Source organism: Salvia splendens, chromosome 6, assembly GCF_004379255.2.
Source record: "Salvia splendens isolate huo1 chromosome 6, SspV2, whole genome shotgun sequence".
Lineage (NCBI taxonomy): Eukaryota > Viridiplantae > Streptophyta > Magnoliopsida > Lamiales > Lamiaceae > Salvia > Salvia splendens.
In genome coordinates, this window is record NC_056037.1 from 8729041 (window position 1) to 8755892 (window position 26852).

The window sequence follows — 26852 nt, forward strand, 5'->3', positions numbered from 1 at the left end:
TGCTAAAGATTTATAATTATAGTAAATTTATTAGTACATTTATAAACTTATAATAATAATAATAATTTATAATTATACTATATAGGTAAAGTATTTTGAATTTAAATATTTTTTGTAAATATCTTTATTATATTTAATGATTATGAGTACGGTTTGTATATGTAGTTTTATTTAACACATTAAAAATATACTCCCTTTATAATTTTATTATATTTAATGATTATTGTGTTTGTTTGATAAAAATTAAATAAAAAGGTAATAAGAATTATTTTAAAACTAAAGTCCTTTTTGGTCTCTTACATTTACCCTAAAAAAAAAATTTGATCCTCTACATTAAGTTTGTGACCTTTTGGTCCCAAACAATATGTTTTGGTCCAAACTTAATCCTTTTCCGTTAAAACTAACGGTCAAACATGTTCGACCAAATTAATGACTTAATTATAATCTAATCAACCTAATTAATTTAATATTGAAATTTATAAAATATTTTTTAATTAAAAAATAAAAATGAATTAAAATTAAAAAAAGTATTTAAAATAAAAATTGAATTATTTATTTCTAAGTAACCAAATTAACTTAATTAATTATTATTCTATATTAAAATATAAAAACTATCTCTTATTTTATGAAAATACTAACATTTACGGGACTTTATATAAAATAAAATTAGCATTTACGGGACCATACTTCTTTTCGATCCATCCTCAAAGCAAACAATATTTTGTGATATTTTCAGTATAAAATTAACATTTACGCGACCATACTTCTTTTCGATCCATCCCCAAATATCAATCAATATTCCATGTTATTTTTGGGTGAAGTCCCGTAAATGTTTTTTTCATTAAGTAAAAGGTAGTTTTTATATTTTAATTTAGAATAATAATTGACTAAGTTATTTTTTTATTTAAGTAAATTTTTGTTTAATAATAATCAATTATTATTTTAAGTAAAAAAATATTTTATAAATTTTAATATTAAGTTAATTAGGTTAATTATATTATAATTAAGTCATTAATTTGGTCAAACACATTGACCGTTAATTTCAACGTAAAAAGTTAAGTTTGGACCAAAACATATTATTTGCATTTTTTTGGAATTCTTGTTCCCTAAAATATCCCCGTCAATTTTTTAAATTAGAGAATACTGTACTATTTAATTATTTAATATTTTTTTATTTTTTATACTACTATTATTACCATTAATATTATTATTATCATTGTTATTATTTTTGTTGTTGGGTTTATAAATTACTCCTTATTATTACTTTTATTTTTATTAATGTTAATATTACAACATAACTAAACACCCACCAAAGGTATAGTATATGGATGAATTGTTGCATTTTTGAAATAGATAAGAATTGTTTTTTTAAAAAAAATTAATAGATAATGGGTGAGAATATCTACACACCAAATGCAAAATAATAATAATAAACTAGTATAAAATTTCAATGTAACCCCTATTATGGCAAAGACATTAGTCTCTTAATCATTACCCTTATTTTAAATACATAAATATTCTTAAAATAGATGATACATTCTAGTATTAATCATCTTTAAAATGCAAAATATATGTGATTTTCTGCAGATGGTGAATGCTAATGCAAAAGTGGCTACACGATCATATTGCTGTTTTTTCACATCCAAGAAGTCATGTGGGCAGACGAGGTTGGCTGCCTATCTGTGGACAAAGTCCTAAAATCTGCCATCAAGTCATCGGAGGGAGCCATGGCTGGCAGCTTCATAGCCGCGACAGCCTATTTCCTCGTCCTTCTCTCCTCGCTCCACAACATCATGAACCCCTTCGCCCTCCGGGCCTAGAGGCGAGTTCATTCTAAGAACATGGAGTCTCATTTTAGCTAAATATTCATTCAATTTCATAATTTTCACATATCACAATACGTAGCAGTATATTACAAGCCCCTTTTTATATTTACAATCAGCGAAACTTATGTCTCAGTTTCTGTAGTCTGTATAGTGTAGAGTGAACTTATTCAACCCCACTCACACCGTCATACATATACATTCATCATAGCACACACAATCATATACCAACAATAGTAACATGGCATAATTTCAAGGTATAGGTAGATTATCATGGAACCTGGTCCATGAAATCAGAGGTGTCGATGCCCTTGTCAGAGAAGGTCTCGACGAGCCTGGAGTAGAGCTTCGCGAGCAATATCTTGAAGCCCATTGAGCTTCCTCTCTCAACTTTCTCATCAGCTTTTCCACAGTCAAATGGGTTCCCTATCGGAGCACCTCGCATGTATTCCTTGCAGGCTAGTAAAATATTCTTGCACCGGCTTCTAAAGTGCTCGTCCACAAGCGCTTCAAAATGCTGTTCATTTTTCAGATAAAACGAGAATTAAGTTCGAGAATGATACACATCTGACCCCTGAGTCCACGAAAAATTGTTTTATATCAACATCTCCTTCGTTAAATGGTTTTTTTACCTTTGGAGGCCTGCGTAGTAGGAACATCATTGACCTGCAGCTGACGAGAAATGCATTCTCGTTGTAGCTGAATGAGTTCTTCTCACCCACGGCTTTCCCCACCTGTGAGTCGTATCCAGCCTCGTTGAAATAAGGCTTTGCATTGAGGACAAGGGCCTGGAGAGAGAGCAAGAGCTGAAGGATGGTTGAGGATGCTGGATTCCAAACTTCACTCTCGGATCCCGTCCATGTATTCAGGAGGCTGAGGCAGACCTTTCCCGATTCATACAGGTTGGGATTGATGCGAAGTCCACCGGAATTGTAGTAAACCATCTGCACAATCGTGTGCTTATAAGCATCACATAATCCTTCATTGGATTAGTTTAAAAAATTTATTGGAGAACCCTACATACCGGTGGCACATTAGGATATTCCGGGGGAAGATAGATGTCGAAAAAGAACAATCCATCGTGATATGGGGTCCCATCAGAGCCTACAATTGCAGCTCGGAGCAACTGCATTCGTTCCTCATAGACACGCACATAGATCGTTTCTGTTCACATTTTTTCAAATTTTCGTTTATTCGAATATGAAAATACAATTCAAAAACTAACATTGCTGCTCCTTTACTAATAGAAATTAAATGGAATGGCTCTAATACCGAATACTAGAGATATAGATCACAGCAAGGTAAAATTCTCACCAGGAATGTCTTTCTCAAGAATGCTCCATTCTTGGTGAACCTTTTTTAACCAGCTTCGTTTCACCTGAAATATGCCAAAAACTGAGGCAGGGAAGGACAAAAACATATTGGTATTTTACATAAAAAGAGATTCTTATGGTTACCTGAGGAGACTGCAGGTTCATCCCAGATTCGTTGGCAAAGTGGTGGTCTGAGTAATCATTAACCATGTCAAACCGCCTAAACCACCCCAAACGCTCGCTGCCAGAGGGCAAAGTGATATCATCGTTAGCTTGTGTGGTCTGCAGCGAAGTCATCTTTTCAGGTGTTTCCATATCATCCTCAGCTGGAATTTGGGCATCGAGGTTCAACCTGCAAAGTTCGAGTGCTTCCTCCTCGTGTGGAGCGTCTCCAACTTCTGATGTGCATCTATATCCACTATACAGAGACGTACCCAGAGTCCCGAGTAGGCTTGACGTCACACGTGTCAGAACCCCCAGCACAACTTGAGAAATGGAATGTGAGCCATAGTCTTTTGCAGTGTCATCGTTGTGACCAAATACATCCTGCATAATTTTCCGTTTAGTCAGCACTAGAATGAGACTGTTAGAGCAGAATGAGACCAAAGGTGAGTTTGGCATACCTTTGACTTCTGGCCTGAAATTTGGTTCTTCAACGGAAGTTCCTCAATCGGAGTTTGAGCAGTTGCGTCACCAAGCACAGAAGCAGCTGCACTTTCACATTTGTCGACTCTATAGATCTCATATGGTGCGACCTATAACAAATTTCCAATATTCAGCAGAAGGAATTCGAAGCAAACAACGGAAAACATCTAACAAGATGGGAATAATCGATAAATTACAAACTTGATAGTATTAAAGAAGGATACCTCAGTAACAGCACCGGTGCCCCATTGCACTTGTATAGCTTCGTGTTTGAGGCCAACGACAGTCCCAAACTGAGATAGGAACGTCTTGTTGAGATATACTGTCTGATCTACATTGTTTTCCACGGCTCCCAAATCTTCTCCTTTTCCCGTGTGCACATTTGGTATTTCCGGAGAATCTCTGTTTGAGAGATCGAGAATGCCCTTCTCAGCACTAAAAACTACCTCACCCAAGTTGTAGCAGTAGTCGGGGTGTTCGACCAACTCATAAGCACTCACGACCTCCTCTGTTTGTTCTTCCTTGGAGCCGATCCAATCCGGAGAGGACTTGCACCATTTCACCTTCACAGTTCTTTCCTTCGGATCCACACTTCTAACGACTCCCCATCTCTGGGGCCTGGGAACTTGAGAGTCATCATCCGCTGTTCCCTTCTCCAACACAAATACATCAGGCAAAAAGTCATGAGCATCAACAATATTCACAGGGTAGACCAGACGTGAGTCCAAACCAAGCGATTGGCTCCCGTTCTGCCAAAGCACATCGACTTTAGTCTTCGTCTTCACGATAACAGCGATGTTCTGGAAATTAGCTCTCATGTCCCCTTTACCGATAAACATTTCCGATTGTTTCGGACCTTTGAGCAGCCCCGATACATAAGAATACGGTAGGCTCTGCTCGACCGGAAGAACGCACCAATCACCGAGCTGCCAATTTGTCTGACCACAAGGCAGCACAGATAAGTTCTTCACATCCTGCAAACACGGTGGAGTAGGTCCCTTCTCATCACTTGAAACGGCACAACAGAGCCAATCAACATACACGAGCCCGGCATCCACATCACAGATGGTGCCTTGCTCGTGTTTGTTCTTTCTCATATCACACAACCAGCGAGTGGATCTTGGAATGGATGACTCAACCTGAACTCTTTGACCAGGATAAAATGGATATGGCAGATCTTCACTGAAATCTTGAGATAGAGCAACGATCCTCTCGGGACCCTCGGCGTTCAGCTGACACTTTGTACCATCGTCAAACAGGATGGAAACACGATCCACAACCTTTTCTACTTTCCCAAGCCACGGACCGTATATGACACAGTCCCCAACAGAAACAGACTGTATTTTCTGAAGATGCCTCGAATCGACGTTTTGTGTTTTAGTACCAAACATATTTTCCAAATCCACAATCATGTTCACACTGACAACCTTTCCCATTTGTCCTAATGGATCTGAAACCAAACAAACCACGTCCCCATTCAAGAACCCTCTCTCGAACATGAGAAGATCGTCTATCTTTTGGATGGATTCTTCGAGCGATGAGAAAATGTTGCAGGCTTGTGGACCATAAAGAAATTCAATGTCCTCCTGATCTTCCGAACCGCTGCTCTCACTGAAGCTGTCGAAATCGCTACGTAGCGAATCCATTATGCCAACTCCTGGAGCAACAAATAATTGAGTTAACTATCAACTAACATAACCGAAAGGCCTGTATCATCGCAGAACTGATGATAACAACCTCCCATCTATACCCAAATTACACTTATTCGTTTCCAAAATCAATTGAGATTACTTCATAAACAGTTCAACTTTGAATGTGCATATCGAACAACTCCGACTAAATTTGTTGGTCAAGTAGGTCAAGCCTTTTTAACAGTTTACAGGGTCATTTTTTATTTTTGAATAGATTATGTGTTTAGGAGCATATTAGTAACTTATCATAATAAAAAAAAATGTCAAATCAAGCAAGATATCGTCTCACGCTTGAATCAAGCCAATATCCAGTGTCCACTTATCAAAATCTTACCCTTTAAAATGCACACCTAATGGGAAAAAATTATCTTGTATAATATACACTATAGCTTCAATCTCTAACATTATTCTTTTAGCTATGTTACACCACTCGAACTACCTCAACAAAGCCTCACAAACAATAACAAACCAAGACACTCCACATTGCATATCTTATAAAATTTTATTTATTTGAAGGAAACAAATAATGCAATACGATAGAGTAAAAGATAATCTTACCGATTGAATTACTTTGCAACTGTATGAGATCTAGCTCCAACCGGTAACCTTTCGCAGACGAAGTGATCTTTAAACCGGGATTAGAAGCCTAGCTCGATAGGAAACTAGAATGCCTCTAATTTATATATATATATATATATATATAGAGAGAGAGAGAGAGAGAGATAGATAGATAGATAAAATTACCTCCGCTAGAGGAGATAATATGCCAAAGGAGATTTGCCCAATGAAGGGAGGATTATGGTGGGATAAAAGGAGTGGAAACACTCCAAATGCCAAAGGAGATTTGCCCCTATAATATAGGGATAGATGGAGTTCTAAGACTCCGGAATGCCAAAGAAGATTTGCCCTAAGAGTGGAAGCAAAGTTTCACCAACAAATTTAGTGGGTTGAAATTTGTGGAAGGATTTAAGAGAGCGCACTCGGTAACGAATTCGAAATCACTTGTCTTGAGACTAAGCGAGGATTTTTTACCGACATTAAGGATGGAGATCAAATTGAACACACTCCTCCACAAGATCACATATGTTGCCAAGTAGAGATTGCCAAAAATTCACCTCCTTCCAATTCGCCCAGTTATAGCACCACTTGATGCCAAATGACGTGGAAGAGTGATTCAACAAAACTAGGAGATAGTCCTTGATGTCCACGCCCAATATTTCTTTTGGTTTTCAAATTGGGCCGAGGATAACTATGACTACGAAAGACAAGGAAGGCTTGCCTCTTAATCAGTATCACCAAGAATCCTGCAGAAATTCAACCCATTTCAGTTAGAAAAAAAAAGCAATATACATATACACAATATATGTATACTACATAAAACATTCTTCTCATATGAACATTTGTGAAGTGCACTTTCTTTCAAGTTTGGTAGTATGATCTATGAATCAATATAAAGACAATAAAGAACATCATAAAAAAGGTTAACTAAACAAAATATGAAGATATGTTATTTTTTTAGCATCAGAAGATGCCAACACACAACAACAATAAGCATCATAAACTAAAGAGTAAGGGAAAGGGCATAAGTATAACGAATGAGATAATCCAAAAGTTAGGTTTCCAAAAATATTTCAATCATTTTCTTTTTACATTTACAATTTCCTACCAGCATTGGTAGCCACAAAAGGGTTTATCATCTGAAATACCACTGTATTCGATACTAACAGAAAATTTTAAACAAAAAAAGTTCAAATACAACCAGATTGTCAACTTTAACAAGTCAAGCAAGCAACGTGAAAGAGAAAAGCCTCAATATGAATAAATACTTCTAACGTGTATCAGTATCATCAATGATTTCAGCAATGGAAATACCAATTTAATACGATTACGTTATAAGAAATCTTGATTAAAAATCATCATCTGTCGCTGGTGTTTACTTCCACAATGTGAACTGTTCATACAAAGTAAACTTTATTCTTTATTCCTTTTGTTTTTCCCCTAAATTCTTTATGATGTAGGTAAGCACTAAAACTGGAATTTTTATACTACTCAGCTGCAGATTAAAATTCAAATAGTTCAAATTCCATCTGCAACCTCGAGTAATCATGCTGAAATCACTTAATTTTGAACAAATAAGAAAAAAAATTATAATCTTGAAACATTCTAACTACTCAGCCATAGATAAGAAACATAATAACACAAAAAAACAGAACAAGACTAGAATCCCAATACGCAGACACAAAAAAGGCCTACCTGATGTCAGCTTCCAATCAAGAAACCTCCATCACCATGATTCCCTTATCAACAAAAAGCAAGCCCACACCTCCAATTTCAAGCAAAGAACTTCTCCTACTTTCTCTACTACTTATTTTGCGAATTGTAACTAGGAATTGCTAACTAAAAAATCAGAGAAAACAAGAGAAAAAGTGTATAAGGGAATTTAGAGAGGCCAGCAAGACACCCTCCAAATCCCCTCCATCAATCCATTCTTACTTCTAAACATGGAGTAGATTGTCCCTTTTCTCTGGTACAAAAAAAAGGAAAAGGAAAAGGAAATATAACAAAGAGATTCGTGTTTATTTGTGATGTTTGCGCAGTTCGCTGTTAACTGGATTTATGGTAGTGATATATTCGCTTCCACGAGAAAACCTCTTTTAAGTCCACAAACTTTAACAAAGTAGTATCATTTTAGATCCGTTAACTTCAAAAATATCATTTTAAGTCATTCGACTACAAGTTAATATTATTTAAATTATTTTAAACTTTTTCTGGAATAAAATGCCCTTAATGCCTTCAAAGGGCACTTTGGACGATTCTTTCGTCACTCATCTTGCGTCAAAGATCTAGAGTCCAATAATTTTTTTTCTACTATTTAATTCAATTACCATCCAAATTGAATTTAAATATAATTAAAAATTACCGTAAAAAATATGTGTTAATTTTTCAATTATTAGATGACCAATTATTTAGGGATAGTGAATTGGGACTTGATACTTTGTTTTATTTTTTCAATGTAAACTGCATTTTAACAATTTACTATAGGTGATTTGTGAATTATATTTAGTTTATTTGTTTTGAAATTATATAATTATTAATTTGGATTGTCATTCGGAGTATTATTTGTATGAGTTTCAGAATGGAGATCAATTAACATCCAAATTGAATTTAAATATAGAAATTTGCCGTTAAAAATTGTTGGACTTTAGGTCTCTGACTCAAGATGAGTGGCGAAAGAATTGTCCAAATTGACCTTTGAAGGTCTTAAGGGTATTTTCGTCCGGAAAAAGTTCAAAATACATCAAATGATATTAAATTGTAGTTGACGGACCTAAAATGATATTTTCAAAGTTCACGGACCTAAAATAATACTTTGGCAAAGCTTGTGGAACTAAAAAGAAGTTTTTTATTTTTATTTTCAAGTCTACTCCAAATAACCAAACTACCCTTTGTTTTAATTTGTTTATATATTTGTTTGTTCGGTAAGAATCACCTAATCCTCCGCTCCTACTCCACTTACTCACTAACTTTGTAGATTTTATATCAAAATTAATTTGGGCAATTCTTTAATTACTCCTATCACTATGTTTTTTTTTATAAAAAAAAAATTAACTTCATATATTTATATCATATATATGAAGGAGGAAATTACAAATCAACTCCTATAAAAAGGAGGAAAGACAAATTACGCCACCTAGGGTTCGAACTCGAGACCTCCAGGATGGACGCGGTATCCAGCACCCTTTACCGCTAGGCCAAGGGGCTTGGATTACTCCTATCACTATGTTGTCACTATAGTTTTTATTTGGAAAAAGTTCAAACCGTGATGAATTATAATAATATACTCCATTTATTTATGCATTTTAAAATCCTTATACACAACATTATACTTAGAGGTCTCCAAACCGAACCGAACCGGACGAACCGGCCCGGAACCGTCACCGACGGTTCTGAACCGGAACCGTCCGCGGCGGTTCGAACCGGGACCAGAACCGCCCGAACCGCCGGGCCGGTTCAGGTTTGCAGAATTTGAAGAACCGTAACCGGCGGTTCCGAACCGCCGGTCTCACCGGAACCGCCGGTTCCCGACACCTCCAGACACTTTTTCAGGCCTACATCCTAGCCTTTTCAGAAACCGCTCCCACGACCGTCGGTTTGGTCAGAAACCGTTGACGGAAACCTCCGGTTTCGGCCGAAAAACCGGCGGTAAACCAGCGGTTCCAACGGCTTTTATAAAAATTTGAATTTTGAATTTGACGAACAACCGCCGGTTCCAACCGAAAACCGGCGGTTCCGGCGGTAAACCGGCGGTTCGGCCGTTTTTTTCAAATATTAATTTTTTTTAATCACAATTTTCCCCTATAAATACCCATCTCCTCTTCATTTCTACTCACCTCATTCTTATGTTAATAAGAATTTCTCTCTCAATCTCAATTTCTCTATTCTCCATCCTCATTCTCTCAAGTTGTTTACGTTATTTGCGCTAATACTATACTCTCACGTTGTTCACGTTATCATCTTCACACAATCACACTACTCTCTATTCTTCACTTTCAATTTCCATAAATATTTATATCATGTCTTCATCTCGTCGTGGTGGTGATCGGGGCAAGGGAATTGCCCAAGATCAAAGTCAAAGTGATACTCGTCGTCGACGTGCCCCTTCTAGAGCACAAGTTGTGGAGGAGGTGAGAAGGCTAGCCGCTCTTCGAGCTCAAGTAAGTTATAATATGTTTTATTTTTTTGTTAATTCATTTTTATTAAATTCATAATTTCATTTTTCAACACTATGTGTCTATGTGTTTATTTTTGTGTTAGTATTTTTACTTAGTTGTATAATTTTCGTAGGAGGAAGAAGATCGAAATGCGGCCTTGTTACTTGCCCTCGCCGACACGACCAACAAGGGGGGCATTCACATTCGGCTTCGCGTTTCGAGTACGATGTGAATCTATCGTCGGACTAAGGCGATGATGGATCGCATCAATTCCCCCCTTCTAGCACCGGCCAAGTTGGCGACAATGATGAGGAGGAGGCCGATCCTCCTCCTTCCGCAGGACGACAAAAGAAAAAGTTGTCTCCCAAGTTGAAATCCGAGATTTTCACCAAACATTTCAAGAAGGTCCCGGTGGTAATTTCAAATCCTAATTTCAAAAAAAAAATCGAACCGCCGAACCGGACGAACCGGCCAGGAACCGGCCCGGAACCGGATTTGCACGGCGGTTCCGGCTGATCACGGTTCACGAACCGGAACCGCCAAACCTTGGTCGAGCCGGTTCAGGTTCATCCAAATCTTGAACCGGAACCGGCGGTTCCGAACCGTGGTAACGTCTAATTATACTACTCTCTTCATCCATGCATAATAGTGTTGTGCAAGGAGTAAAAAACCATCGAGCACATTATTTTTAGTTGTAAGTTCTCCGGTTGTTGTCTCTTGATATAATTGTTATATCCCAGTACAATTGAATGAAACATTTCGTACTCCCTCCGTCCCCGATTAATTGTCACTCTTTTCCATTTTGGTTCGTCCCTCAATAATTGTCACACTTCATTTTTACCATAAAGAGTAAGTAGGTCTCACATTCCACTAACTCACTTCACTCACATTTTATTATAAAACCAATATAAAAAAGTGGGTCACACATTCCACTAATTTATTCAACCAACTTTTCTTTACATTTCTTAAAACCCGTGTTCGGTCAAAGAGTGACAATTAATCGGGGACCGAGGGAGTATTCAATAATACAATATAATATGCTCCTCTTTTGATTGGGGTATCTATCTAGTAGGTTTTATCTATAAACTTGAATTTTTCGTGGTGCTCTATATCATGTTATGGTCTATATGAAAATTGTGATATAAAGTCGCATTCTAGGATTAATAGATAAATTGGGAGATGGAAAAGAAAAGACTGCTTTGACATCTTGACATGTGAATTAAAAATTGGTGTATAATTCATACTACATGTTCTATTAGTATAATTCTTTTAGGTTGTCTTTTAGTATATTTTATGTTTTTGTTGGGGGTATTTTATTTCTTTGCCTTGTACTGTATTTTATTTTTTATTCTTCTTTTGAGAATGTTTGATTGGATTGTTTATATCCTTGTACTGAACTGAGCCGTTTCACGATTGGAGCACTTTTGTTGTTTATAAAAAAAATTCTATATGAATTACTACTAATTAAAAAAGTATAGTTGAATTTTAAAAAAAAGGATAAATACTAGTACTATTAATTAGTCAAGTTAAATATAATTAAAAATTACCGTAAAAAATATGTGTTAATTTTTCAATTATTAGATGACCAATTATTTAGGGATAGTGAATTGGGACTTGATACTTTGTTTTATTTTTTCAATGTAAACTGCATTTTAACAATTTACTATAGGTGATTTGTGAATTATATTTAGTTTATTTGTTTTGAAATTATATAATTATTAATTTGGATTGTCATTCGGAGTATTATTTGTATGAGTTTCAGAATGGAGATCAATTAACATCCAAATTGAATTTAAATATAGAAATTTGCCGTTAAAATTTGTTGGACTATAGGTCTCTAACTCAAGATGAGTGGCGAAAGAATTGTCCAAATTGACCTTTGAAGGTCTTAAGGGTATTTTCGTCCGGAAAAAGTTCAAAATACATCAAATGATATTAAATTGTAGTTGACGGACCTAAAATGATATTTTCAAAGTTCACGGACCTAAAATAATACTTTGGCAAAGCTTGTGGAACTAAAAAGAAGTTTTTTATTTTTATTTTCAAGTCTACTCCAAATAACCAAACTACCCTTTGTTTTAATTTGTTTATATATTTGTTTGTTCGGTAAGAATCACCTAATCCTCCGCTCCTACTCCACTTACTCACTAACTTTGTAGATTTTATATCAAAATTAATTTGGGCAATTCTTTAATTGCTCCTATCACTATGTTTTTTTTTATAAAAAAAAAAATTAACTTCATATATTTATATCATATATATGAAGGAGGAAATTACAAATCAACTCCTATAAAAAGGAGGAAAGACAAATTACGCCACCTAGGGTTCGAACTCGAGACCTCCAGGATGGACGCGGTATCCAGCACCCTTTACCGCTAGGCCAAGGGGCTTGGATTACTCCTATCACTATGTTGTCACTATAGTTTTTATTTGGAAAAAGTTCAAACCGTGATGAATTATAATAATATACTCCATTTATTTATGCATTTTAAAATCCTTATACACAACATTATACTTAGAGGTCTCCAAACCGAACCGAACCGGACGAACCGGCCCGGAACCGTCACCGACGGTTCTGAACCGGAACCGTCCGCGGCGGTTCGAACCGGGACCAGAACCGCCCGAACCGCCGGGCCGGTTCAGGTTTGCAGAATTTGAAGAACCGTAACCGGCGGTTCCGAACCGCCGGTCTCACCGGAACCGCCGGTTCCCGACACCTCCAGACACTTTTTCAGGCCTACATCCTAGCCTTTTCAGAAACCGCTCCCACGACCGTCGGTTTGGTCAGAAACCGTTGACGGAAACCTCCGGTTTCGGCCGAAAAACCGGCGGTAAACCAGCGGTTCCAACGGCTTTTATAAAAATTTGAATTTTGAATTTGACGAACAACCGCCGGTTCCAACCGAAAACCGGCGGTTCCGGCGGTAAACCGGCGGTTCGGCCGTTTTTTTCAAATATTAATTTTTTTTAATCACAATTTTCCCCTATAAATACCCATCTCCTCTTCATTTCTACTCACCTCATTCTTATGTTAATAAGAATTTCTCTCTCAATCTCAATTTCTCTATTCTCCATCCTCATTCTCTCAAGTTGTTTACGTTATTTGCGCTAATACTATACTCTCACGTTGTTCACGTTATCATCTTCACACAATCACACTACTCTCTATTCTTCACTTTCAATTTCCATAAATATTTATATCATGTCTTCATCTCGTCGTGGTGGTGATCGGGGCAAGGGAATTGCCCAAGATCAAAGTCAAAGTGATACTCGTCGTCGACGTGCCCCTTCTAGAGCACAAGTTGTGGAGGAGGTGAGAAGGCTAGCCGCTCTTCGAGCTCAAGTAAGTTATAATATGTTTTATTTTTTTGTTAATTCATTTTTATTAAATTCATAATTTCATTTTTCAACACTATGTGTCTATGTGTTTATTTTTGTGTTAGTATTTTTACTTAGTTGTATAATTTTCGTAGGAGGAAGAAGATCGAAATGCGGCCTTGTTACTTGCCCTCGCCGACACGACCAACAAGGGGGGCATTCACATTCGGCTTCGCGTTTCGAGTACGATGTGAATCTATCGTCGGACTAAGGCGATGATGGATCGCATCAATTCCCCCCTTCTAGCACCGGCCAAGTTGGCGACAATGATGAGGAGGAGGCCGATCCTCCTCCTTCCGCAGGACGACAAAAGAAAAAGTTGTCTCCCAAGTTGAAATCCGAGATTTTCACCAAACATTTCAAGAAGGTCCCGGTGGTAATTTCAAATCCTAATTTCAAAAAAAAAATCGAACCGCCGAACCGGACGAACCGGCCAGGAACCGGCCCGGAACCGGATTTGCACGGCGGTTCCGGCTGATCACGGTTCACGAACCGGAACCGCCAAACCTTGGTCGAGCCGGTTCAGGTTCATCCAAATCTTGAACCGGAACCGGCGGTTCCGAACCGTGGTAACGTCTAATTATACTACTCTCTTCATCCATGCATAATAGTGTTGTGCAAGGAGTAAAAAACCATCGAGCACATTATTTTTAGTTGTAAGTTCTCCGGTTGTTGTCTCTTGATATAATTGTTATATCCCAGTACAATTGAATGAAACATTTCGTACTCCCTCCGTCCCCGATTAATTGTCACTCTTTTCCATTTTGGTTCGTCCCTCAATAATTGTCACACTTCATTTTTACCATAAAGAGTAAGTAGGTCTCACATTCCACTAACTCACTTCACTCACATTTTATTATAAAACCAATATAAAAAAGTGGGTCACACATTCCACTAATTTATTCAACCAACTTTTCTTTACATTTCTTAAAACCCGTGTTCGGTCAAAGAGTGACAATTAATCGGGGACCGAGGGAGTATTCAATAATACAATATAATATGCTCCTCTTTTGATTGGGGTATCTATCTAGTAGGTTTTATCTATAAACTTGAATTTTTCGTGGTGCTCTATATCATGTTATGGTCTATATGAAAATTGTGATATAAAGTCGCATTCTAGGATTAATAGATAAATTGGGAGATGGAAAAGAAAAGACTGCTTTGACATCTTGACATGTGAATTAAAAATTGGTGTATAATTCATACTACATGTTCTATTAGTATAATTCTTTTAGGTTGTCTTTTAGTATATTTTATGTTTTTGTTGGGGGTATTTTATTTCTTTGCCTTGTACTGTATTTTATTTTTTATTCTTCTTTTGAGAATGTTTGATTGGATTGTTTATATCCTTGTACTGAACTGAGCCGTTTCACGATTGGAGCACTTTTGTTGTTTATAAAAAAAATTCTATATGAATTACTACTAATTAAAAAAGTATAGTTGAATTTTAAAAAAAAGGATAAATACTAGTACTATTAATTAGTCAAGTTAAATATAATTAAAAATTACCGTAAAAAATATGTGTTAATTTTTCAATTATTAGATGACCAATTATTTAGGGATAGTGAATTGGGACTTGATACTTTGTTTTATTTTTTCAATGTAAACTGCATTTTAACAATTTACTATAGGTGATTTGTGAATTATATTTAGTTTATTTGTTTTGAAATTATATAATTATTAATTTGGATTGTCATTCGGAGTATTATTTGTATGAGTTTCAGAATGGAGATCAATTAACATCCAAATTGAATTTAAATATAGAAATTTGCCGTTAAAAATTGTTGGACTATAGGTCTCTGACTCAAGATGAGTGGCGAAAGAATTGTCCAAATTGACCTTTGAAGGTCTTAAGGGTATTTTCGTCCGGAAAAAGTTCAAAATACATCAAATGATATTAAATTGTAGTTGACGGACCTAAAATGATATTTTCAAAGTTCACGGACCTAAAATAATACTTTGGCAAAGCTTGTGGAACTAAAAAGAAGTTTTTTATTTTTATTTTCAAGTCTACTCCAAATAACCAAACTACCCTTTGTTTTAATTTGTTTATATATTTGTTTGTTCGGTAAGAATCACCTAATCCTCCGCTCCTACTCCACTTACTCACTAACTTTGTAGATTTTATATCAAAATTAATTTGGGCAATTCTTTAATTACTCCTATCACTATGTTTTTTTTTATAAAAAAAAAATTAACTTCATATATTTATATCATATATATGAAGGAGGAAATTACAAATCAACTCCTATAAAAAGGAGGAAAGACAAATTACGCCACCTAGGGTTCGAACTCGAGACCTCCAGGATGGACGCGGTATCCAGCACCCTTTACCGCTAGGCCAAGGGGCTTGGATTACTCCTATCACTATGTTGTCACTATAGTTTTTATTTGGAAAAAGTTCAAACCGTGATGAATTATAATAATATACTCCATTTATTTATGCATTTTAAAATCCTTATACACAACATTATACTTAGAGGTCTCCAAACCGAACCGAACCGGACGAACCGGCCCGGAACCGTCACCGACGGTTCTGAACCGGAACCGTCCGCGGCGGTTCGAACCGGGACCAGAACCGCCCGAACCGCCGGGCCGGTTCAGGTTTGCAGAATTTGAAGAACCGTAACCGGCGGTTCCGAACCGCCGGTCTCACCGGAACCGCCGGTTCCCGACACCTCCAGACACTTTTTCAGGCCTACATCCTAGCCTTTTCAGAAACCGCTCCCACGACCGTCGGTTTGGTCAGAAACCGTTGACGGAAACCTCCGGTTTCGGCCGAAAAACCGGCGGTAAACCAGCGGTTCCAACGGCTTTTATAAAAATTTGAATTTTGAATTTGACGAACAACCGCCGGTTCCAACCGAAAACCGGCGGTTCCGGCGGTAAACCGGCGGTTCGGCCGTTTTTTTTCAAATATTAATTTTTTTTAATCACAATTTTCCCCTATAAATACCCATCTCCTCTTCATTTCTACTCACCTCATTCTTATGTTAATAAGAATTTCTCTCTCAATCTCAATTTCTCTATTCTCCATCCTCATTCTCTCAAGTTGTTTACGTTATTTGCGCTAATACTATACTCTCACGTTGTTCACGTTATCATCTTCACACAATCACACTACTCTCTATTCTTCACTTTCAATTTCCATAAATATTTATATCATGTCTTCATCTCGTCGTGGTGGTGATCGGGGCAAGGGAATTGCCCAAGATCAAAGTCAAAGTGATACTCGTCGTCGACGTGCCCCTTCTAGAGCACAAGTTGTGGAGGAGGTGAGAAGGCTAGCCGCTCTTCGAGCTCAAGTAAGTTATAATATGTTTTATTTTTTGTTAATTCATTTTTATTAAATTCATAATTTCATTTTTCAACACTATGTGTCTATGTGTTTATTTTTGTGTTAGTATTTTTACTTAGTTGTATAATTTTCGTAGGAGGAAGAAGATCGAAATGCGGCCTTGTTACTTGCCCTCGCCGACACGACCAACAAGGGGGGCATTCACATTCGGCTTCGCGTTTCGAGTACGATGTGAATCTATCGTCGGACTAAGGCGATGATGGATCGCATCAATTCCCCCCTTCTAGCACCGGCCAAGTTGGCGACAATGATGAGGAGGAGGCCGATCCTCCTCCTTCCGCAGGACGACAAAAGAAAAAGTTGTCTCCCAAGTTGAAATCCGAGATTTTCACCAAACATTTCAAGAAGGTCCCGGTGGTAATTTCAAATCCTAATTTCAAAAAAAAAAATCGAACCGCCGAACCGGACGAACCGGCCAGGAACCGGCCCGGAACCGGATTTGCACGGCGGTTCCGGCTGATCACGGTTCACGAACCGGAACCGCCAAACCTTGGTCGAGCCGGTTCAGGTTCATCCAAATCTTGAACCGGAACCGGCGGTTCCGAACCGTGGTAACGTCTAATTATACTACTCTCTTCATCCATGCATAATAGTGTTGTGCAAGGAGTAAAAAACCATCGAGCACATTATTTTTAGTTGTAAGTTCTCCGGTTGTTGTCTCTTGATATAATTGTTATATCCCAGTACAATTGAATGAAACATTTCGTACTCCCTCCGTCCCCGATTAATTGTCACTCTTTTCCATTTTGGTTCGTCCCTCAATAATTGTCACACTTCATTTTTACCATAAAGAGTAAGTAGGTCTCACATTCCACTAACTCACTTCACTCACATTTTATTATAAAACCAATATAAAAAAGTGGGTCACACATTCCACTAATTTATTCAACCAACTTTTCTTTACATTTCTTAAAACCCGTGTTCGGTCAAAGAGTGACAATTAATCGGGGACCGAGGGAGTATTCAATAATACAATATAATATGCTCCTCTTTTGATTGGGGTATCTATCTAGTAGGTTTTATCCATAAACTTGAATTTTTCGTGGTGCTCTATATCATGTTATGGTCTATATGAAAATTGTGATATAAAGTCGCATTCTAGGATTAATAGATAAATTGGGAGATGGAAAAGAAAAGACTGCTTTGACATCTTGACATGTGAATTAAAAATTGGTGTATAATTCATACTACATGTTCTATTAGTATAATTCTTTTAGGTTGTCTTTTAGTATATTTTATGTTTTTGTTGGGGGTATTTTATTTCTTTGCCTTGTACTGTATTTTATTTTTTATTCTTCTTTTGAGAATGTTTGATTGGATTGTTTATATCCTTGTACTGAACTGAGCCGTTTCACGATTGGAGCACTTTTGTTGTTTATAAAAAAAATTCTATATGAATTACTACTAATTAAAAAAGTATAGTTGAATTTTAAAAAAAAGGATAAATACTAGTACTATTAATTAGTCAAGTTAAGTACTGAAATAAATCAATTACTCCTGCAGTTAACCAAGTCAACGTTGAATGTAAAATTAGCTACTATCTTTTAAAAAGAATAAAATAGGAGTACTGATTTTGTATGGGTTAAATCGGAGCTGGAAAGTATCATACGCGGAAAGTTTGCACTTAACGTGGAATGTACCAAATTTACAACTTTACAAGTTTAATTATGAGTGAGAATATTCTTAGTGAAAATAATTAAGACGTGTCAAGCATTACTTTATTTTCAAAATAATATATCCATATTATGACATTATATCAGGAAGTAATTACAATTTACAAACTCGAATTCCCATCAGTTTTGAAAATTGAACATAGTTTTCTCGAATTTTCTTGAATATATTAGTAATATTTCGATTTTTATTGAAATGTTATTTATTTATTTTTTGAACAAGACTATTGAATTATGAACAGGGAAATGAATCCAAGTCACTAATTATCAACAAAAATTAAGATAGACTAGTATATATCACGATCAAAGTATTCAATTGTTTTCATTATAAAAGAAAAAAAATGTAAACAAAACAAAAAAACAAGACAAATGCTATGCTTCATGGTTGTACGAACCAAAATTAGATGGAAGATTTATTTGATATTATTTAATTAAAATATATATAGAAAAATAATACTTTAGTAACATTATTATTTTCTGGTTCAATAGTATTACTTCATATCCAAGTATTACAAGTTTACAACTTAATCAGCTAATCGTAATAAAGTTCCAATGAGCACACAATCCACGAACTTTCGACATAAAAAATGATTTAAATTATTTATATTAAAGTAAAATCGAAGCATCAGTCACCATTTATATGATGTTTACATAATTAGATATCTTTGCAACTGATTGTTAGAAGTTGAGACTGACTGAACATAGGGCAACGGCAACCATAACAATTCTTCTTTTAAAAATGGAAACTAACGTGTCTATACAAAAGGCTCAAAAAAAAGAACAATTTAATATAATTGACAGTCCTCAATCTTTGATTAATTAATACAAGTAATATCCTCTCTATCCCATTAGAAATGAAACGTTTTTTCTTTTTGGCTTGTTTCATTAAAAATGAAACATTTCTAAAAATGGAAACAATATTGTCTCTACTTTTTCTACTCTCTTACTTTACTCTCTCTTCATTAATTCACAAAACAACACTACATAAAATCATGTGTCAAAAAGCAAATGTTGCATATTTAATGGGACAGAGGGAGTACTAAGTTTTACGAAGGGAACATGAACAAATTTTATTTTTCTCTTCATGTGGATAAAAATCAAGGGTATTTGCCGATATAATTATTTAATTTTCTTAAATTTGGTTTCACATAACCAAATTTAAAATTAATTTATAGATTATTAAACTACTAATTTATTCTAATTTTGCAATTAATTTACAGACGCTAACATGAGTACTTAATAATTTACATTTATATTTTTCGTATAACGAATTCTTTTAAAATTTTGTATACCTTCGTATATTATAAATTTACCATCCTTAGGAATAAAAAAATAAAAAATTCAATTTTGAGACTGTATTTAGTTTTTAATCTGATTAGCCCGTTGGGCTATACTCGAATGTTTAGGATTAGGTTTGAAAAATTCAAACCCGATAAAATTTCCATTTAACTAGCCATCACCCAATTAGTTTGTGACTCAAGTAGAGCGATTGAAATCCTCAAGTAGAGCAATTAGTTTGTGACTCAAGTAGAGTTGATACAATTGACATCCCTAGAGCCTAGTCACACTCTTTATAAAAAACCCTAGTCACACTCTCTTTCCCGGCCCTGTAGTTATAATAAGCCACTTAAAAGATGCGCGTAACAAATTCGACACTTTTGTATTATTCGAAATAGCAAAATCTAACACAATCCCACCACTAAGCCTCTTCCAAAAGTCATCAGCCCTTTCGGTTGGAGAAATGGATTACGAACAATGTGCTAATGTTTTCTGGTAAACTTTATTAAAGACTACAAAAACCAATTTTAATTAACAAAAAGTGTGAATATAGATGATTCCTTGGAATATTCCATTATATTTATTGTTATTTAGGAATAAAGAGGGGGAATAAAAATTGGTGTTTGAGTTGTCAATAGAATGAGAGGAAGATGAAGAAAGCAAAGACAAAATTAAAGACATTGTTTGGTTAAATCTTTTAAAGGTGATTCTAACAGCACAATCTTTGTTGGAAACACACTACCAATTAGAAGTGCGAGTTCTAATTAAGCATTCTGAAAACGACTTTCTCCTAACTATCCATTTTATAATTCATATATACCCCTCTCTCTCTCTCAATGGAATACTATTTAATTATTCAATTTTCTCATTGTCAATTTGTCATCTTCCTCGTATAGGTGGATTACAAAGGATCCAACACTACCATTTTTCTTTTTTCTTTTTTTGTGATTAATTGTTTCTTGCCGCTCATAGTGAGTTTAGGGGACCATCACAAACAGGGAATTAGATTTTGTAAAGATTTTTTTTTTCATTTCAGATAAAGAGAGAAATTTTTATCTACTGTATTTCACAAGAGATATCAATTTCATAATTCCAATTAAGGACATTGTTTATTGTGTTTTTAGTTAAGGGATGATGAGATTTAGAATCCTACCTTGGCGGTTAAATTACCGAATTTGTGGTTCACTGAGCCATGTGTTGAAATTTAATAAATAGAGCTGTTTATTATACTTGATTTGAAAACGAATAAACACAATTTGTGGACATAGTTGTTTGATTCAACTAAAGTCAATTCAAATTAAGTTCTTGGTGTGTATTTGAGTTTAATAAGGAGTCAGAATATGAGTTTGTATTTTGAGTTGAGAAATTTGTGACTGGCTGGTTTAGGTTCACTTAATTATGACCTAGCAAGCTAGGTCAATTAAGGGTTTACCTATATTTAGCATTCTTATATTTATATTTATATATATATGAAAACCATCGAGAAAAAAGAAAGAAAGTTCCAAGTGTTTATATAATCATCTCAATCGAACAGTGCATAGTAATTTTTTTTTGAAGTACTCCTTATGGTAAAATTTCACTTAAAGAGCAAACTATTAACTTTCACCCAAATAGTGACTAGCTTTTATATAGTACTATTATTAAAATTAAGTTTGTGGCTTTTATTGCCAAAACTTCTCACCGCTCTCACAATGCCATGACTCTAAAATGGAACGTGATAAAAGTCATAAAGAAATACGACAGGTATAAATATTTCGAGCGTTTAAAAGAAATATATATGAAACCTTTGTCAAAAAAGATTAGATTGGAGAAATTTTCTAATTGTTTACAAATGTGACACAAAGTCCATCACATCAATTCGATCCGCATCCATGTTACTTGCATTAATAAAATTAGAAAACAATAATTCCGGCAGTTTTGAAAAGGTTGGTAGACGAATGATGATGGATAATGAAACTTTAAATTTACGTCTGTGGAAATTTTGTTGTAAAAAATAGGGGAAATTATTGTTGAAAAAAGACATGAACAAATTGTTAAGATAGACTAGCTCGATCTTGGTACGTATATTATTAAAGAATGTTAATTAGTATGAGAACAAAGTAGATTAAATACTATTGTATTTAGACTAAAGTCCCAAAATGGTCCTTAACATATGTCGTTTTTTTATTTTGGTCCAAAACATTATCTTTTGAATTATTCGGTCCCTCACATTTGAAATCGGACCACATTTGGTCCATTTTGGATGGAACCGTCAAAAATTTAATTACCGGGTCACAAATCCGTCACTAATTGGGAGAAACTGATCTGTCACTAATCCGAGCCTTGAGTTTAAACTATATTACACTAATCGCGTGTTTGGTTAAATGCGTTTAAACTATATTTCGGTAATCGACTGCTCCGACGCTCCGAGCTTCGACGCTACGGCACTGAGGCTATCGGAGGGTTGAAAAACGTAGGTGATTAAGTAATTGACGCCGCTCCGCCGCTGCGATGAGGTAGGGCACCGGCAGAAAATGGGGAAAACGACGACGTCGCCGACATCGAGCTGCGTGGGGATTGAATTAGGGTTTACGACCTCCACGGATTGGTAAGTGGTGAGATTCTGATAGCTGATTGTGGAGACTAAGTAGAAAGTGTCGTCGCTTCTGATGGTGAAGTTTTGGGGGGAATAGGAGATGGTGATGGAGGTGTTGACGGTGTTGCAGGAGCATTTGATGGGGACGAAGAGTGTCTGGTCGGGGAGGAGGCGCGAGGCGGGGGAGGAGATGTTGCTAGGGCTCGCTATCTCGGTGCTGCTGAGGGAGAAGAGGTCACCGACGGCGGCGAGGTCGAGGAAGGACGGCGGCGCAGCTCTGTAGAAGACGAAGGTGTCGCAGGGGGCGGCGGATTGGTTGGCGGTGCAGTTTTAGCCGATGGTGCTGGGAAGCTGGGCTTGTACCTTGTGCTGGTGGGTATTGTACCATAGGAGAAGGAGGAGCAATGGAGGAGATGGTGGAATTTGATTTTCATTGTTAATGAAAATGGGAAGTGATTAGGATTTGTTTTTCTGTTATACGTAAAAAGATGCTTAATTGGTTGTTTTTCAGTGACGGATTTGTGACGGATCAGTTTCTCCCAATTAGTGACAGATTAGTGACGGATTTGTGACCCAGTAATTAAAACCGTCAAAAATTTGACGGTTCCGTCCAAAATGGACCAAATGTGGTCCGATTTCAAATGTGAGGGACCGAATAATTCAAAAGATAATGTTTTGGACCAAAATAAAAAAAAACGCTATATGTTAAGGACCATTTTGGGACTTTAGTCTTATATTTATAAGCCTCTAAAAGATAGCACGTCTAAAAAAAGTAAAAAAATGAAAAACCAATATACTTCACTAATTAATAGGAGTACTTACTACTACTACTTTTTTATACTTGCAATATATTCACGAGTCTTCCAAGTACTATTAGCCAGGCATGTTAATGGAGATTATGTATGTGTGGGGTATTAATGATATGACCAAACTATTCATTAGTAGTGGGGAAACTATTAATGTGACAGAGAATTCCATTAACATAATTTTATTTAAGTATAAGTTGGAGCACTCAAAAAGGGCTTTATAAAAGCGAGATTATTTGAAACAGTTAGGAGGCAGGTGGCGAGGAAAGTGAAGTCCAACAAATTGCACTTATTTATGCCAAAATATTCTTCATAAGTGGAATGTTTTTAAATACACCAAATGTTACAAACCACCACCATATATAGACTACATTGCAATAGAGTGATTACTGATTAGACTTAGATGAGAGGCATCCCTAAATGGAAGGGATATGCGAATGATTTTGGCCATTTTAGTGTCACATTTTTGTATACTTGGCTGAAATGACGTGCTACGTTACTTTATTTGAGCATTACTCTAGTTTGATGCACGTTAATCGTTGTTTATTTTATTTTTATATTTAATTTGATTAAAATACACTAGTATTAAAAAAATTATTAACATTTTTATTTCATAAAAATCAAAGTTCAAATGAATAAATAAAATAACAAATCATGTCCTTTTTATGAATTTTATAAAATAAAAAATGTCAATAATATTTTAAACGTATTTTATATAATTTTTTAATATATAAAACAAAACAAACAACGTTAAACATGCTCATAAAAATTGCAAACCATGTATCTATACTGGCAGTGGCGGACACAGTAAGGGAGGGGCTCCCAAGATTTTTTTTTCCATTTTTTTCTACTACAATTTTTTAAATTTTTTTTCGAAAACTATATTCAGCCCTCACCAAAATAAGAGTAGTGAAGAGAAAATCATCATAATTACAATAGTAAGAGGGGAGGGGCTGAATTGAATTTAGGAATAAAAATTGCAAAGGTGATTGCAGTCTGCAGAAGTAAAAATGGCGTTCTTGATATCAAAGGAAGAAGAAGATTGGGTCCACGTTTTAAAAATTACTACTAATATACTTTTATTATTATAATGCTTTATAAGATGTTGACTTCACGTGTCAGCCGTACAGCTATTAAAATATCTAAGACCATCCACAACGCGTCTCGCGCCGGGCTCGCGTCTCGTCTCGGAGAGACGAGACCCCCGCGAGACGCATTGCAGCGGCCATCTCGTCTCCAGCTCGCGACCGGCTCGTCGCGTAGCTCGTCTCGGAGAGACACGAGACGAGCTGTCTCGCCACGCGCCCGAGACACGTGGCACGTCCCCATGCGTGCGTGACGCCCACTCGCTGGCCCGCGAGTGGGCGTCGTCACTGATGACGCAATAATTCATTTTTTTTTAAAAAAAAATCGATTTTTAATAAAAAAAAAAATTTTTTTTTTTCAAACGGTAATATTACCGTTAAATATTTATTTTCATTTTTTAAATTTTTAATTTTTTACTCTATAAATAATTCTATTCCATACTCATTTCAAACACAAACACACATCTATTCCTCTCAAATCCTCTCTATCACTCCAATTTCCATCTTCAATCAACTCAAACAAATGGATCCTTTTGAGCAAATGCGTCAATTAATGGAACAATCACTCGAAGAAGATCGACGACGAGAGGCGGAGGAAGCCGATGCCGGAAATTGGTTCGACCCCGAATCCCCCGGAAGCTCAACTGCAAGTAGTCCGCCGCGAAGTGGAGCGCATCCATCTATACAAGAACGGTTGGCTATTCGGGCAAGGACACGCGACTCTAGCGCCCACACCCAACTCCAAGAGGATCTAATTGAGCACATTTGGGAAAACTTTGGCGGAGAATATTAAATTATGTCATTTTTATTTTTTTAGAATTTTAATTATGTCTTCGCTTTTTTAATGTTAAGTTGTAATATTGTTTTAATTTTAATAAAGTGTGTTTGTTTAAATTGAATTGGGTTTTAAAAAAAATTATAAATTAAATTGAATGAATAGTAATTAAGAGACGGTATAGAGACGGTTAAGAGACGGAGCGTTGCAGCCTCCGTCTCTTAGTTAAGAGATGGAGGAAAAAAGGACAGTGGGGCCCTCAAATAGTGCTCAAATAGTAGTTAAGAGACGGTTTAAGAGACGGTATAGAGACAGCGTTGTGGATGGCCTAATGCTCCATATTCACTTTTAATGGGTTAAGTTTTGGTTTTAGGCTTGGGAGCAATGTTTTAAAAATCGGACCGGCAAGCGAACCGACGACGTTATTGGTTCACGGTTCAATCGGTCCAACCGGTCGAACCACCGGTCTAACCGTTTTACTGTTGCAAATATATATAAAAATATATTAAATTTAGTAAATGATTTACAATTAATAATATATCACAAAACATTAAACCTTATAGATAATTAGTAAAGTATAAATATAAATAATATTAAAATTTAGTAAATATATTCAGATATATATTTAATATTAGTTAGTCTAGATAAAAAATTTAATATTTCATGTATTAAAATAGATAATGTTTATATTAATTTAAGAAAATTTATTTCGTAAAATAATATATAATTAAATACGAATTAAGTACTTATTAATTAGTTTAGATAAGATTATTCATTAATTTCAATAGCTAGGGTATATAAATTAAGTATGTAATATAAACAAATTTATTTATAGTAAATAATGAATCTTATATGGTACTAATAATAATATAGATGGTAAGTAGAGCATCATTAAAATATAAAGGATGATAATTATATATATTATAATTAATAATTATATTAAAGAATAATAAAATTAAAATGAATTATTAGTTTTTGTAGATAAAATTAATGGTTAATGTATAAAAATATTTAATATTCAAATTGTTCAATGAGCCCATGTGGTGGAGTGGTAGAGGTCTTCTTAATTAGAAGAGAGGTCATGAGTTCAACCTCTACCAACAACAAATTTTAAAAAATTTTGAAAAAAAATAGAAAACCGGTTTCCGGTTCACGGTCCAACCGGTCCGACCGGCCGGTTCCACCGGTTTACGGCGGTTCAATGCAGTGGTGGTTTAAAGGGGTGAACCGGACCGGACTACCTACCGGTTCGTGGTCCGACCGATCGAATCGGCTGGTCCGGTCCGATTTTTAAAACATTGCTTGGGAGTGTAACGATTGGTAATTTAATTTTCATTAAATAACCTTATGTTAGTAGTAGTTATAATTTTGATAATTATACTATTAACGATTTTGAAAGATATTTCTAAGTATTGTTTACCTTCTTTTACGGTTAGTACATAGTAGTAACATTTTAATTTATGTATTGAATTAGATCTATGTACTTTTTATATCTTTGAGTTTTTTATGATATATTTTCTTTGTTCCATTTAAAATGATCATTTTTTTATAAATAACATAATATTTTATGTGGAGTTGTTAAAGGTGATAAAGTACAATAAAAAATATAATTAACTATTTTAATAAGGAGATCGAAGTAGAATTTATTTCTAAATATAAAAGGTTGAAATTTTGATTAAAAAACACTAAAAAGAAAATGTAATTATCTTGAGTGGGACAGAGGAAGTATTATATTCATATTAT

At 35.4% G+C, this 26852-nt stretch overlaps 1 protein-coding gene across 1 annotated transcript; it reads right to left on the reverse strand.

The window, feature by feature from the left end:
- Window positions 1–1852: 1852 nt before the first annotated feature.
- LOC121808131 (probable ubiquitin-conjugating enzyme E2 24) lies at window positions 1853–8067 on the reverse strand. The gene is made up of 9 exons (XM_042208495.1): window positions 7726–8067; window positions 6031–6776; window positions 4006–5438; window positions 3760–3891; window positions 3281–3682; window positions 3138–3201; window positions 2848–2987; window positions 2456–2767; window positions 1853–2340 (listed from the first exon to the last, which is right to left on the reverse strand). The coding sequence occupies exons 3-9, from the start codon at window positions 5425–5427 to the stop codon at window positions 2095–2097; spliced, it is 2718 nt and encodes a 905-aa protein (XP_042064429.1). The 5' UTR covers window positions 5428–5438; window positions 6031–6776; window positions 7726–8067; the 3' UTR covers window positions 1853–2094.
- Between the last annotated feature and the right edge of the window lie 18785 nt (window positions 8068–26852).